General features: G+C 42.5%; 1 protein-coding gene across 8 annotated transcripts in view; it reads left to right on the top strand.

Annotated features, from left to right (window-relative positions):
- Positions 1-12,719, top strand: part of Ddr2 (discoidin domain receptor tyrosine kinase 2) — a 124,621-nt gene extending 111,902 nt beyond the window's left edge. For 7 of the 8 annotated variants that reach the window (XM_008769761.4, XM_006250229.5, XM_063272617.1 and 4 more), the window contains 4 exons: positions 784-972; positions 1,243-1,477; positions 3,369-3,518; positions 6,880-12,719. In XM_008769761.4, coding sequence (XP_008767983.1) covers positions 784-972; positions 1,243-1,477; positions 3,369-3,518; positions 6,880-7,014 — 709 coding nt within the window. In that variant the 3' untranslated portion in view covers positions 7,015-12,719. The remainder of the gene's footprint in view (positions 1-783; positions 973-1,242; positions 1,478-3,368; positions 3,519-6,879) is intronic. The other variant, NM_031764.3, reaches the window with a different exon arrangement.
- The last annotated feature ends 3,601 nt before the right edge of the window (positions 12,720-16,320 follow it).

The following is a 16,320-nucleotide window of genomic DNA, read 5'->3' as shown; positions in this document are numbered from 1 at the left end:
TGCGGCTGTCGCTATGAACTCACACCATTACCAGTTTGGCCCAAATGGCTTTCAAACAACTCTGAGCAGGCTACCATATCCCCTGTGTGCTATGGCTGACTGCCAGTGCAGATGGTATTGGGAAAAGCCGGTAGGAGCAAATAAAAAAATAATGATCAGATAATGAAGAGGGTGATTATCCACTTTGTAAAAAAAGTGGCTTCACTTTATTAAGATTATGACTTAGTAGCCTTTGAAAGAGGCAAATATCGGTTGGGGATTTAGCTCAGTGGTAGAGCGCTTGTCTAGCAAGTGCAAGGCCCTGGGTTTGGTCCCCAGCTCCAAAAAAAAAAAAAAAAAAAAAAAAAAGAGAGAGAGAGAGAGAGAGAGAGAGAGAGAGAGAGAGAGAGAGAGAGAGAGAGAGAGAGGCAAATATCTTAAAGCACTTGAGTTGGTCTTTAATGGAAAGCCCATTTGCAGGGTGGTTTTAAGCGACACCCACCTGCATCTGTAATATTAACAACAGTCTATTTAGTGGACATTTTGCCAAATACTAGGGATATAAAAGCGAGTCATAGAGCTTTTCCTTGAAAACATTATCATCAATTAAATAAAGGTCCTTTGCGTTCATGGAGAAGTTGGTTGGGATAGGCCTGGGTGCCTGTTTGTCTGTTATCTCAAAGATTATCCAATGGGGAGCCAGGCTTGGTGCGATGGGTAGGAAGGGGCGCTGCCGTGCTTCCTTCCTTTCTCAGTCCTGACTCTGACAACCCCTGACTTTATCTACAATCACACCCTCCAAAGGAATGATTTTCTTAAGGAGATAAAGATTATGTCTCGGCTCAAGGACGCAAACATCATCCGTCTCTTAGCTGTGTGCATCACTGAGGACCCGCTCTGCATGATCACGGAATACATGGAAAACGGAGACCTCAATCAGTTTCTTTCTCGCCACGAGCCTCTAAGTTCTGGTTCTAGCAATGCCACAGTCAGGTAAATGAGTCAGGTCCTTTGTGTCTTTACTGTGCAGCCATGAGAGTAACTCCAGGGCCTGAAAACGGGGAGTGGTAAATGTTAAGGTATCAGTCGTCGTGGGGTTAGCATGGGGAATCAATTCATGTGCGGTGGATGATGGGGCAGTTACCCTTTAAGGGAAATCAAACATTCTATGGGAGTGGAGGCAGGATATGGTTCAACCCTGGTTTGTTGCTTAGTATATGCCCTGTCCATAGCTGCTTTCTTTTTTCTTACGTGTGCCACTAGTTACGCCAACCTCAAGTTTATGGCTACCCAGATTGCCTCTGGGATGAAGTACCTTTCATCTCTCAACTTTGTCCACCGAGATCTGGCCACACGCAACTGCTTAGTGGGCAAGAACTACACCATCAAGATAGCTGACTTTGGAATGAGCAGAAACCTGTACAGTGGTGACTACTACCGGATCCAGGGCCGGGCAGTGCTCCCCATCCGCTGGATGTCCTGGGAAAGCATCTTGCTGGTGAGTTTCTACATCTGTGAGCCTCGTCCCAGCAACTGACCTGCTGTTCAGGTGTGAAGCGGGACAAACTGGAGGTGGCAGGAGGCGAGCCCCATAGACTTTGACATTTTCCCCTGATTTGAGAGGGTCTTCTCTGAGCATTTTATTATTGTTGTTTTGCTGTCATTATTATTATAGACTTGCCTACTTCTTCTGGGAAACGGTAATGTACCACTCTAGAAACTTTAGCTCTCCCCATTGAATGGTCTTCATTCTGGGCACTAAAACCCTTATCTGTTAAAAAATATGTTGTAATATATTTTCCATATTAAGTTTATGACCATGCCCCTTATCAATTATTAAACCATAAATTCTCACTTTCTACAATGTTACCTTGGTTGTCTTCCATAATATTCAGAGAATCAGAGAAAAGTCTGAGCCCGGTTTGATTTTGTTCATTTCTACTTCATCTGCTTATTTCTACCTGATAATCATTCAGGATTCATAAGTTAATTTTGCAATAAAAAAATGAACATCACCACGGAGATAAGTTAATGCTTTGGAATCTTGCCTTTGATGGTTTTTCTCCTGTATGCATGTCTTATATGTAATGTCTTTGATTTTTTTTTTTTCAGAGCTGGGGACCGAACCCAGGGCCTTGCGCTTGCTAGGCAAGCGCTCTACCACTGAGCTAAATCCCCGACCCTGATTTTTTATTTTTAAGTATACAAGTGTGTGTGTTTGTGTGCATGTGCATGCATGTGTGTGTGTGTGTGTGTGCATATGTGTGTACATGTGTACATGTGCATTTGTAGTAAGTAGGGATGTGCATGTAAGGACACATGGTTACAAAGGCCAGGGAGCATGTCAGATCCCCTGGAGCTGGGGTTGCAGGCAGTTACAGGGTGCTGGGCACTGACCTCAGGTCCTTTGGAAGATGAATAAATACTTCTGTCTGCCTGTTTTCCTAATACATGGGAGGCTGAACTAGGAGAATTGCTGTTAGACACACACATGGTTTAGATAGCGAGATCCTGGATCAAAAAAAAAAAAGAAAGAAAGAAAATGAGCAAGAATGATGATATAATAGTTGCCATTGTATAAAAACCCGGTGACCTTTTCATCCATATATGTGAACCTTTATTTTATCAACTTCTAACATATGTAAGCATTATTTTTAATCTAAAGGAGCAGCTGTGTGGTATTCAAAAGAGACACATGGGGTTACCTTCAGAGGACTATGTTTCCTAATCAGTTGTTAAATTGTTAATGGACTTATTAACTGGAATAATTTAGTGAACCACTCCTTTTATTTTTCTGATCTAAAAAATCAATACCCTTTACATGTCTGTACCACTATCTTTATTAAATAGAAAAATGTGTGTTTATTGAGCACTGATCCCATCTGATCTCAGTGTTGTTATTTGATAAAGTAATCTTCAAGACTGGGGCCATCAATGAATAGGGAAGTGAGAATCCTGGATCCACCAGGCCTAATTCCAGGCCCTTAAAAGCCTTTCTTTATTCCTACCATCAAAACAATCGATTTCTCATGCTAACTTAGGCTTTTCCCAAAGTGGTCTATATCCTCCAGGTGACCTTCTAGCGTTCAGAGAGCTGGTAGCCCAGAGGCCTCTGTTCTCACGCTCAGTCCAGGGGCTTAGGAACTGCATCCTCACAGCTCTTGGATTACATGTCCAAGAGAAGCAGGCCTAAGCTGAGGTCACAGGGATGGGAGAGCAGACGGCTTTCCAGTAACCACTTCTAGTTCCTCCGTGCACATCTCGGCAGTGTCTGCATTGCTCGCCCTTGTCGGGGGAAGGAAGATTGATTTCCGATGACCGGCATGGAACAGGCTCTTTGTTTGTGGGCCTGGCTTGCTCTGACTTTTTTCCCCCCTCTCCTTCAACAGGGCAAATTCACCACGGCAAGTGATGTGTGGGCCTTTGGGGTGACTCTGTGGGAGACTTTCACCTTTTGCCAGGAGCAGCCCTATTCCCAGCTGTCGGACGAGCAGGTTATTGAGAATACTGGAGAGTTCTTCCGAGACCAGGGGAGGCAGGTACGGACTGTGGGGAATACGGACTTGGGTGCTCTCTCTCAAGGGAAGGAGAAAGGACGGTCCTGACTATGTCGGAAGGCCCCAGCTCAAGGATGGCAACAAAATTCTCCATCTTAGGTTAAGTCTATTTGTAAATCTAGATCGTCCAGGAAGTCTACTTGGTGGTAAAAAGAGGAGTGAGGGGAGTCAATGGTGTTTGCTTAAAAAAAACCATCAGAATAAGATATGATGGGGGTTTGGGCTGGTGAACAATGTTTCTGGACTTGGACATTCTCAAAAGGACTGGTGTGCCCTGGTCCTTCTCTGGGGACGTGCCTCTGGGCCTGCCAATTGATCCTCTTGTAGGCGATGGACAGCTGAGCCCTCAAACTCATGCAGAGTCCTGACTCCCTGAGATACCAAGCTTTCTTTGGTTGGCTAAGTTTTTAATGCTCATCTACAGCACTTATTTGGTTTATGCTTCCATATTCATTCAGAGGCTGCTGATTGCTGGCCTACCCCTTATAGCTTGCTCAGTCTGCTTTCTTATAGAATCCAGGACCACATGCCAAGGGATGACTCTACCCACAGTAGACTGGGTAATCCCTAATCAATCACTTATCAAGAAAATGCCCCATAGGCTTGCATACAGACAGATCTTATGGAGATCTTATCTTAATTGAGGTCCCCTAGATTTCATAATTAAGGTCCTTAGCTTGTGTCAAGTTGACCGAAAACTATCCAGCACAGGAGATAACTGCTCTCTTATTGTGATAAAGCAAAGATTTGCTCTTGTCTTTATGAAATAGGCAGTGGACTAAGAAGAAAGCTTTTCTTTCTTAGATTAATGCATTTAAACCACACATGTCAAGTTAAAAGTTGTGTGCTCAATTAGGAAATGGATCCCACTCGTTGAAATAATAGTCTTAGCTCGAGTAATTCCTAGAATCATAGGCAAAAGTGGGGTCATTGTGAGCCTCTTGGTTTTCTTCAAATGATTCTCAACAGAAATCCTGCAGAGTCAGTTTTTTTTTTTTTTTTTTTTTTTTTTTGGTTCTTTTTTTCGGAGCTGGGGACCGAACCCAGGGCCTTGCGCTTCCTAGGTAAGCGCTCTACCACTGAGCTAAATCCCCAGCCCCGCAGAGTCGGTTTTTAAACAAGACTGCCACCCATGCCACAAGAGGAAGGCCAAGTCCTTTCCTGCATTCTGTTAGTTTTATATTAGTGTTCACCATATTAAAAATGTTCACTAAGCCATCAAATGGTATTTCAACTCTGTTATGCAGCTTTATAAGAACATGGCAATTTTAACCAATTGAAAATGATAGCAATTCTCATTTATAATAACTTTTAGAACTTTACTTTTCTTATTTAGTTTTAGGCAGTCTATGTAAAAAGAACCACTAATTTTTACCTACAGGGTACTAGCAGTGTACCACACACACATCTGACCATCTCCCTGGGATTAGGGGCAAGAGTCAGGGATTTGACTGAATCCAGGCCAAAAGCAAATATGACCATCACGTACTGGGTCATGTCTCAGTTACAACTCTAAGTTTTGAGGAAGAAATTTCTGAATTTGGCATGTCAAATGTAAATAGCTGGTTAAATACAAATGTGTTAGATTCGGTAAAATTTGATTACTATTGTGTTTATAGTTGAAATTCCAGTATTCGTGTTCTAGAATTTGATCTGAGCAGATATAGACAGTGCTGTCTTTATCGTCTTCTCCAAGGCTTCTGTAGTCCCTGAGCTACACAAATATGATACGGCCATTTCCTTAGTTCATCCAACCTCCTGGGCACAGGAGATACCCGGAAGGAGGACAGTGTGGCTGATAGGAATTCTAAATTTCAAATGCTTAAATGTCCGCAGCAAAAATTCCAACCATTAAAAGTGGGGAAAAAATTTAAAAAAAAAAGAAACAAAAAAAAAAGTGCATCTGGCATTTTTGTGTTCAATTTATAATCACAAGGTGTGAAGAAATTCCAGATGGCATTTTTCTTGATTGCTCACGGTATGAATAGAACTTAGTTACTAAAATTCAATCGCTTTAAATTTTACTTTGGTGTTACAAGAGATCACAAATGGATATGTGTGATAAGAAGTCTTATGAAATGTAACTGGAACTTCTCAAGTGAAATTGTTATTGCTGTTGTTGCCTTTGAGGTTGAGTCTTGCACATTTCCAAGGTGATTTTGAATTCAGATCCTCCTGTCTGAGCCTCCCAAGTGCTAGGACTCTGGGCCTGCCACTACCACACCTGGAACTTAAAGTGATTATAATACTTTTTTTTCTAAAGTTCTCAGAAAGAGCCCAGCAATTTTATGTTTATCAGTAATATCTGAGAATGCCAATTATCAGTAATGGTTACTTCCTAACGCCTGGTATTTTGTAGCCATTGCTTTGTAATTCTGACTTCAACTTTGTTGTATCTGATTTAATAGTCATCTAATTTGCTATTTTAGCAGAAGTCAAATATTTTTGCCTATTGGTCTTTTTTATTGTCAGTGAAGAGTTGATGGGCATACGTGATTATAAGACTCCGGGTAAAGCCCAGCTCCTATGATACAGAATACAGGCTGGTGTTGTATGAGATAAGACAGGGCAATGGGAACTAACTAGGTACAGAGATTGGGTTCAGCAAAGGCAATGATACTTTGATGGTTCAGGGATCATGGAAAAGTTAAGTATGGTTTAGTAATCTGTCAATATAGCGTGGTATTAAAAAGTACAGTTAAGGAGCTGATAGTAATAAATTATAAAATGCAGAAGGTGGATTGGGAGCCAGCAGAGTAGAATCTTGCTTGTGGAGATGGTAACTGGCAACTTCAGAGTAGCATCATAGGCTGGAATTAGGGCATCTCAAATATGCCTGTTAGTGCAATCTAATCTCATCTAAATGAGAACAGAACAGAGGAGGGGAAACACAGAGAGCAATGGTGGGCATTGCTAGGATACAGCCTGCTTCCCAACTTCTACATCTGGCTGAAATATTGTTCCGATCAAAATTGCAATAAAACCTCAAATTCTTTATGGAGCTGAAGCTACAAATGTACTTTATTTCTGTCATATTGGCTCAGCCAAGAGTTGCCCTCATTGATGGCAGAGCAGAGTCCCTTTTGCATTGGTGTAACCTTTGGCAGGAAGGCAGGGCCCACAGGATGGCCCATCACGAAATACTGCTTGAGAGGGCTAGAGAAGAAGAAGGTGATAAGAAATGGGCTGATGAGATAGAGCTCTTGTGCTGTGAGAATAGCACCCATGTCTGTCACTAAGTTCAATAAAGTGCCGAGGGTACACATCGAGTTATGCTATAGCCCATTCTCCTCCTGCCTCCTAATACATAATTTTCTCTCTTTTCAAATTTGTGTTCCCAAAGATCTATCTCCCTCAACCAGCCGTTTGCCCCGACTCTGTGTATAAGCTGATGCTCAGTTGCTGGAGAAGAGAAACCAAGCACCGACCATCCTTCCAAGAAATACACCTTCTGCTTCTTCAACAAGGAGCTGAGTGATGCCATCGGTACCTGGCAGTGTTCCTGTGGCCCAGATCCTCCCCACAAGACCTACCGCTCACCCACATCTAAGCCACTCCAGCTGGACAGTCAATGGACCCGAGAGACAGAGAATTAGTCACTCTGCCCTCTCTGTTCCTCACCTCCTCCACTGCACTTCCCTGTTCCCTACCATTGACTCATATATACTTTTTTTTACATGAAATAACTAAAAAAGAAAAAATATAGAGCAGATATTAGTAAAAGAAGTGTTACTTGATATACCGAAGGGTTAGATAATGAAGACTAGAAACTCAAGATAATTTATAAAAGTTATGCTTATGTTTATAAGTGTGCAGATCCTACAATATTTTTCCATGTCACTTTCTGTAAAAATACCTTTAGAAAGAAAAAAACTTGAAGAATATGAATGTCTTGGGAACCATGAGATTAGGCTTAAGGAAAATACTTAGTAGTCATGAAGAATTGCAGGACTTGGCATTCCACAACTAATGGGTGATTTTCTGATTTGGACATGACTCTCAGATTTCTCTGTCTCTGTCTGTCTATTTGTCTATCCATCTGTCTGTCTATCTATCTATCTATCTATCTATCTATCTATCTATCTATCTATTTCCTCAAAGTGAGTGCCATGTACTTAAAAATCTCTACCTTGTTTCTTGGAATGAAAGTTTTCTTCAATCATGGCCAGAGGTCGTGGCCTACCTATGAAACAGGGCATATGGGTAGAAAGAAATGTCTGTTGTAAAGCTGGAAGGACAGAAGGACACAGAAGGGAAAGATTGCACAAGATTCCCAGTAGACTGTGGTTATAGGAAAGGAGGTCCTTGGAGGATGACTAACAAGTGTACTATTTGTTGGTAACATGTGAAGGTCTTCATCTGTGTGTTTTAGTGACAACTTGACTTTAATCAGTAAAGCCTAGCATTTTGATTTTAATGGTTGCTTCTTTGGTTCCTCTTGTCCAATTCTATTTCTTTCAATACGCGATGCCTTTGTGGGACTCTTTAGGCTAGGTTTTCAACTTCTCAAACATAAGTATCCAAAGTCATGTCCAACATACAAGAGACATGTTTGGAGTGTTCTCAAAAGTTTAGCCAAGACCCATGAAAGAAGTTGTAGGAAGACTGATTTCCACTCTTTACTTGGGAAATTATAGAAATAGAACATACACAGGTGAATGGGCTTCCCCAGAGATGGGGAGTCTCTCATCTCTGAGAAGTTTCTGATACTAGCTGAAGAAGTATGCAAGGAAGAGGTTCTTGACTACTGGCTACATATGGGATAATAAAAGGATGACCATTCGGTGTTACTGACAGTGGTTTTGCCAAAGAGAGGTTGGCCAGTGGCAAAGCATGAAGCTCTGGCTTCAGGATTCATGAGAACTGATGCACAATCAAGCAGGAGTCATCTTAGAGCAGATCCTAAGTTTTCATCCTCCACAGACTCTAAGATTCAGCAGAAATCTAGATTACAAACCCCTTAAATCCTAAAGAGGGAAACCAAAAAAAAGATTATCAAATAAGCTTCCCAAGTCAAGGTATAATAATGGTGGCTTGCTTATGTTTATCCTTTCAGCTTGCTCCACGGTCTCTTAGAAACCCGAGTGCTTCTTGGTTCAGCATGGCTACAGGACACAGCATAGGTATAACCCTAAGTCTTAATTCGTGGATCCCATTCACTCATAGCAAATTTATCTCTCCTTTTCTACCATTCTCAGCTTTTGTCTTTCCCGAGGCTAACTTTGATCAGAGAGGTAAGAGAGAGCATTGGGTTGGGAACTCTGGCCCTCTTTCTGCCACAAGCCAAGTATGCCATCTTCCCAAGTCTTGCTGTCTCTCTGAATTTGTTTCCTTAACTGTCTCACAAGAAAAATGGACTTAGGTGATCTAGTAATCTCTTGGAGTTCTGCTATGGTTTGTGCTTGCTGGAGAACAGACTTGTGCTTGATGTAGGTTCAGTTTCTGCACAGAGAATTGTGGCTGGTGATAGTAATCCTCAGAGACATCATTTAAGTAACACCACCGCCTGCCTTATATCTGCTTTAGAGTGAACAGGTACGCCTTCATGTTATCTCATTTGATAGTTCTATGGTCAGACATGCTTCTTTCACAACTCTTGTCTATATTCTCTTCAAGATCCTGCCCCCAGTTCACTGTATCCCTTTAAAAATGAAATTTCCAGGTCTTTGCTTTATGGAACTAATCTATTCCAGATGGCTATCAAATATGTATCATCATGTACAGGCACTTTTTTTTTTTTTTTGGTATGAAGAAGGCTCCACCTTCTGGCACTGAAACCTTTGTATTATAGACACAGTTTTAGTTTCTATTTACAGTAGTAGACTTTAGCAGTACAGGTCTGAGTGACGACCATGGTAGATGATACGGGCTTACTCAAAAGACTTACAAGTAGTTCAAATCTAAATCTAAAGAAAGCAGAAACGGATGAGAAACTGTGGGTTATTGTTATTTCCCCAAGTTATTTGTGATCACAATACATGTGGATCATTTGTGTCAAGATGTCCTTTTTAGACGGTCATATTTCAGTTCATAGCTTTGTTGATGAATGCATACATACAATAGCCAGGTCCATTTATTTTTCAGTGTTAGGGAATCATACCCAGAGCTCACATTTGCTAGGCATGGATCGATATCTCTCTCTACATTATAGATCTATAGCCTAGTATCTATGTTCAAATCTTGATCTGTTGACCAGGCAAATATGTAACTATGTCACGTATGTGACCTGGAATGGAAACGAGGGTCCTGAGGACAGCATGCCTTGTTGGGGCTGTGGAAAGATTGTCTGTGAATGCTCAAAATTGTATAACAAAAGAGGGCTGTACACAAGTCTGTGGGTAGTGTTTTTTAAAAGTGGTTACACGGATGTGTGTATGTGCGGCTGGATGGAGAGGATGGGGGGAAAATGAAAAGGAAGGTGCCATATAGAGAGGCAAGGAGAGGTTATGGGGAAGACACAGGGTGAGGCAAGTCAGACGTGGTTGAGACAGGGCTGGCTGGAGGCTATGAAGTCAATGCTGATACCTGAAAAGAGATCTGAGCGAGGCTAGAATAAGTGACTTGGAAAGAATGGAGGGTAAGGAAGTAAAGGAGAAATGCTGGGTGAGGGGGCCTGAATCTATTAAACCGATAGTGGGTACATGATAGGCAATGCAAGGGATTTTTGCAGAGTTGAGGGAGCACATGGTCTTCACGGATATAGAAACATGTAGCCACCCGAGCCATCAGGGAGTGACCTCCTCGTCTTGGAGAAGTGGGTACAGAAAGCAGTTTGCTCTCCTGTGAGTTCTAGACCACATCTAGGGCCGGTGACAGTGCTGTCTGTGCACGGGACTTGGTGTTCCATGTGCTGTTTGGGCATGAAGTACTGAATCCACTTTCAGAAATGCTCAGCATAGCTTGGTCTAAAATGGCCACAGCGAACATGGGAACGGTAGGTGTAAGTTAGACAACACTAACTTTTGTCGGATCTTTGATCGAGCTGTGTGTCATATTGGAAACAAGTTCATCAATCTGCCACCCCGGCATCCCACGAGAAAAGCGTGATGTGGTCCTAGGCCATATGTTTTAAGTAAAGAGGAGATGGGGGGCGTGTCAGGATGAAGGAAATGTGGGAAGATGTTCTAAAGACATGTACTAGAAAACTGAACAGTGTCAGGTTTCATCCAGGACAAAAAGAAAAGAATTGCAACCCACTGGTTTTTGCAACTTTGATGCTAAGTTGAATTCTTGGGCCTGCGCTTGCAGTATAGTCTTTTTGTTTTGTTTTGTTTTGAAGCCTATGCCCTTGGGCACTATGTGAGGTAAGCACCTAATGTTTTTGCAAGATGCACATTCTGGTGTACTCTGGGAAATCCTTTTTGAAGTTTCCTATTCTGGCAACGGATGAATGTCATTGGTGCTTGGTGAATTAACTGGGATCCTGAGTTAAGAAGAAAGGAAACCGGATAGTTACTCAGGACTTGAGTAGGCTGGCAGGAAAAGACTAGGGAAGGACCATTTAGTTGTCCCAAGTTTTTCAGAAATTTTTTAATTTGCAATTATCTGAGACTTGAAATAAGTTACAAAAGAATCAGTGCAGAATAGCCTTAGCCTGAATCTAGTCCGCCCCCCAACCACTGAAAATATTTTAGTCTATTTTCCTCCACTGAAACCATGGTCTGTTTTGACCCATTTTCAAAACTGAACTCTAGGCCTGACTTGGCTTGTGCCAGTTTTCCTACCTTGTACCCATTTGCTCACTGGCTATTATGACCCTTTCTTGGTTTGTAACCTGGCTTTGGTGGCATACAGGATAAAGAGTCTGTCTAGGTATTACTCTACACCTGAGAGAGAACATCAAACTGATACAAATGAGAGAGAACATCAAACGGACAAGCTCTTTTATCAGTGAACAATACTCCACCTTTTTGCTGAATCCACTTTCAAATAAAGTTCTTCCTTGCTGGACCCAGAATGGCCACAGCATCACAAAGGAGTCACGTGCAGTGTTTAGCTCTCTGTTTGGTATCCCAAACACTCCAAGAACAACTTAAGAAGAGTAACATTATAAAGGGCTTTTAAGTGGAAAGGGATTCCAAACAGAAGAACAGGACACCTGTTGGTGAGAGGGGTCTAGGAGAAAGCAGTACTTTGGTCAAGAATTAAATGGGATGGAATGGAAGCACTTAATGGGGCTGGAATAAGACACATACGACACAAATATAAACCCCTAATGTGAGGTTAAATGCTGTCTTCCGAGTACCAGAGAAACTTCGTTTGCTTAACTGTTTGTCCTTGCTTAGCTGTTAAACTAAATGCAAGCACAACAGTTTCCTGGGGAACATTTGAAACTGTAATCTCCTAGACCTTGGGTTTTCTGTTAGACACTTTTACCCTGACTTTCTTAAGGACTACAGGAAAATAGCCCTTAAGTCTGTGGCTTATGAAGTTCCTAGCTCACAAGTGAATATTTTGTGAATTTTATGTTTTTAATGAATAAAGTATGGAGAAAGTATGTATCACTTGTGTTAATTTGGGGGAGAAGTGCTTTATAACATAGAGGGCTTATTCTCAATTAAAAAGAGAAAGAAAAAAGTGCCCTCAGGCAGTGTATACCCTTGTAGTCTTTGTAAGGGAGAGAGAGAGAGAGAGAGAGAGAGAGAGAGAGAGAGAGAGAGAGAGAGAGAGAGAGAGAAGACGACTCTGGCTCCAAACTCAGCCCTCTGAAGAAAGCTATTTAGTTTCTCCTACAGACACCTTGCCAGTAACCTTACAGGTCTTACAGGAGGGCAGACCTAAGTTCCGAGGCTGATCTGCAACCACAGCTGTCCATCAAGAAAACATTCCTTTCAGTGCAAAATGGTTCTTTGCTGTTTCTGGATTCCCTTCTTCTTGCCCCATGTCCTGTTCCTGAGGAGCTACTTCCTGTAGTAATACGGTGGACTCTTCTATGAGGAGACAACCTCTGGGTGTTTTTCAATAGCCTGTGGTGGGTAATGTGTTTTGTCAAGGGCTAAATAGCAGATGGATTTAATTTCTGCTTAAAACGGTCACAGTCATTCTGAAACGGACACATAAAAATCCTCTGTATTAGAAAACGGAATGGAGCGCGGTGCCAATTGTATTTTTCTTTATTTATTCCCTGTAAGTCTGTCAGATGATAAATTGTAAATACCAGTGATTAAAGAGTCATGCTACTGATGCAGTCTTCTTTCTGTCTCCGGGACAACAGTTCTGGTCGCTGCTATCTTTCTCCTTCACACGATTTGTGGAGTGGTGAGAGACACAGGAAAAGAGCTGTAGTGGGTGCATGCAGCACGGACATGCTGGTCAGGGCTGTCTGACAGAGGGCCACGTGAAAAGGCTTCTGTTAGATATCAGTTGACAGCTAACTCACATGGCTGTGTGTCCCCGACGGAGTAGAAACCTTGTTTCATATCTTCACCTTATTGGGCCACTTCTGGGAGGCTGAGTTTCCAGGGTTATTTTGAGAGCCTTCATTGTCATTACTGTGGTGTTGGTTTGTTTCGTTGGTTTGTTTATTTATCCATTTATTTATATTTATTTTTAACATTCCAGATTTTATTCCCCTCCAGGTCCACCCTCTGACTGTTCCACATCCCATACCTCCTTCCCACCTCCCCCATCTCCACAAGGATGTCACTACTCCACCCACCCCACCAGACCTCTAAACTTCCTGAGGCCTCCAGTCTCTTTTGAGGGTTAGGTGCATCTTCTCTGATTGAACCCAGACCTGGGAGTCCTCTGCTGTATATGTGTTGGGGGCCTCATCTCAGCTGGTGTGTGCTGCCTGGTTGGTGATCCAGTGTCTGAAAGATCTCTGGGGTCTAGATTAATTGAGACTGCTGGTCCTCCTACAGGGCTGTTTCTTCTTCTTCTTCTTCTTCTTCTTCTTCTTCTTCTTCTTCTTCTTCTTCTTCTTCTTCTTCTTCTTCTTCTTCTTCTTCTTCTTCTTCCTCTTCTTCTTCTTTAAAGGAACAGAAACCCTTGCTAAATCCAAATATGGTCTGTCTCAGGCAGCTGGTCACACAAGCATACATTAACAAGACTGTATACACCTGGGATCCAGATGCAAACTTCGCAACAGAGATTAGGGAGGAAGGATCCCAACTGCATTTTACTTTAACCTGCAGAATTTCCGAGTAACATGAGCACTCTTCTTCCAGCAGTGTCATCGTGGAAAGAGACTAGGTATGAATTCTCAACAAAGAAACATGTTCATGAGTGCGCCTCCTGTCTCAGGACCCAAGACCAGGAACTTATACACCTGAGTGGTGGAAGCAGGATGGAAGGAAAGGGAACAGGGGGATTGGAGATGTTCAGAGAGATAATTCCGCTGTCAACACGTAGTGCCAAGGCAGACATGAGTGATGCCTTGCATCTGTGCACACTCAGACACAAACGCACAGATGAGTTATTTGTATGTAGGTCATTACTGAGGATGGAAATTATGTCCATTCAGTTTTTCATTAGCAGTTTGCATGGGATTGGTTAAGTTGTAGAGAACAAGAAAACTGTTTCCCATTTATAGTTTTATATTCATTTCCTATTTGAAGGATTCACATCTGTAAATCCTTCTCTTCCACAGTCCTTGGATCCTACACAGGGCAACACGTGACCCTTTACCATCAATAAGTTGGGTAAAATTCTGAGTTAGTTTTGAGCCAGACTGAATGTGGGTTTTTTTTTTTTTGAGGGAAGAGGGTTGAAAAATATGAACAAGAAAAACTCCACAGCCCCAACTGACAGTTATTCATCAGTCCTGTTTGCAAATTAGAGGCCGTCAATTCTGGGAATATTTCTAAGAACCAAGAGTAGAGTTTTATTATCAGAGCAAAGGACACATCCTTACCTACTGTATCATAAAAGGAAGAGATCAGTGTCCAAATTTAGTGTAGAGACAGATTTATTATATGGATTTATTATACATACATACATATACATACATACATATATATATATATATATATATATATATATATATATATATATATATAGAGAGAGAGAGAGAGAGAGAGAGAGAGAGAGTTGCTGACACCTGCTCAACTCATACCAAGGCTTGCCAGTGATGGGTAGACTCACTGTGTACCAAACTGTTCTGGTACCCAACAGCAGAAGCCCTCAAACAACACAAACCTAAGATGAGTAGTTTGGAGTGAAGTAAAAACAAAAAAACCAAAACCCAACACTCAATTGTGAATTAAAATATATTTCGATTGTTCTAGGTTGTGACTCTCCTATGACAAATTACTTTAAAAAGAAAGCACTCTAGATTAACAGTCCAGTCCATCCCTTGATGGTCACAGAGCTTTGGAAGCAGCAACTTAGAGTACAACCAAACGAGGAAGACACCCGGATTTCCTCACCGGGCTAGGACAGAAGTGGTGGAGGAGGAGAGACTTTCTCTGAAGTCTTCCGGGCCTCGTCTAACTCAGAGCCGGTCAGCCCTGCACCGGTTCTCATCCGAGACAGTGGAGAGGCTGAACCCCTCCCCGACACACGCAGCCTCCTGAGGGTCTTCAAGCACGGCATCCATGCAAACAGTTGCACGACACAGCTTTCAAAAACATCTCAAAATAGACCTTGTAATACGTCCACTGAGTTTACAGTTGGGCGGTGGGCCACTTTGGTAGCCGCCCTAGGGTGCAGTGCATACACCTGTCCCACCCTAGACTCCCCACTCTCCCGTTTCTTTTAAAAAGCGAGCATTTTTTCCGCTGCTCTTTTGCAGCCACTTCTGACCTCCAGGGCTTAAAAGGATCATCTGGGCATGGAATCTCAAGGTGGAGGATCTTTATTTTTCACTCCAAGGCTTTAGGAAATGTGTTGTTACCATCTTTGACGAACAGCTGAAATGATCAGTTTTCTTAAGTTTTAGCAGTTCGTTGGTGTCATTAATCGAAACATATCGATTAAAGTCCAGAAAAGGTGTTATCAGTCATTTAGGATCACAGCTATTCATCGTTAAGTACAGCTTTGAAAGAGGCATAAAGTTTGTTCAGTCACCCTATGTATTAGTTCGTTCACTCAAGGTTAACTGTAAGTAGCGAAAGCTGGAATAACGATTAACAGCTGTGCGGGATACTTTTATGTGAAGTGAATTTAATGAAAATTGGGAGTTATGTATGCACTTGCCCTTCCCTCTCTCAATACCTAGCCTCACCCCCTCCGAAGCCCTCATCTGGGATAGTTTGGCGTTCCCCCCCCCACCAAACCAAACCAAAACGAAAAACAACAACAACAACAACAACAACAACAACAAAAACCAAAAAAACAAAACAAAAAGCAACCAACCAAACAAAAAACATTACAGCAGCCTGATAGGCACTGAAGGAGATGACAGTTCCCATTCCTTTAGAGTTTTGAGACTCTGGTTTTCATTCCACACTCAGAGACTGAAATTGCTAATTTACCAGTGATTCGACATAAATAAAAGTCAATGAAATCCACGTTCTCTTTCTCAAAGACGAAGCTTTAGAAAAGGATAGGAAGGTGGATCTACACGCCCCAAGGAGCCACCTTTGACTTGGATTCCTGCAGCCCAGCCTCTCCCTGGGAAACCCGGCTGAGCCAGGCTCGCCTCACTCAGAACAAAGACTCCGCCCTACAGTGACACCCACTGCCCGCTGGCTTGAGCAGACTGGGGGCGGGGACTTCCTGGATTGGCTAGGGCTCCTGGGTCGCGTGGCTCCGCCCCTCGGCCTATCTCACCTCACCCGGTGTGGGCGTGGAGAGAAGACGCCGAGTTGCGATTGGCGGGCCCAGCGCGGGGAACGGATGA

This window comes from Rattus norvegicus, chromosome 13 (genome assembly GCF_036323735.1).
Source record: "Rattus norvegicus strain BN/NHsdMcwi chromosome 13, GRCr8, whole genome shotgun sequence".
Taxonomy (NCBI): Eukaryota; Metazoa; Chordata; class Mammalia; order Rodentia; family Muridae; genus Rattus; species Rattus norvegicus.
This window is presented reverse-complemented; position numbering and strand designations above follow the sequence as displayed.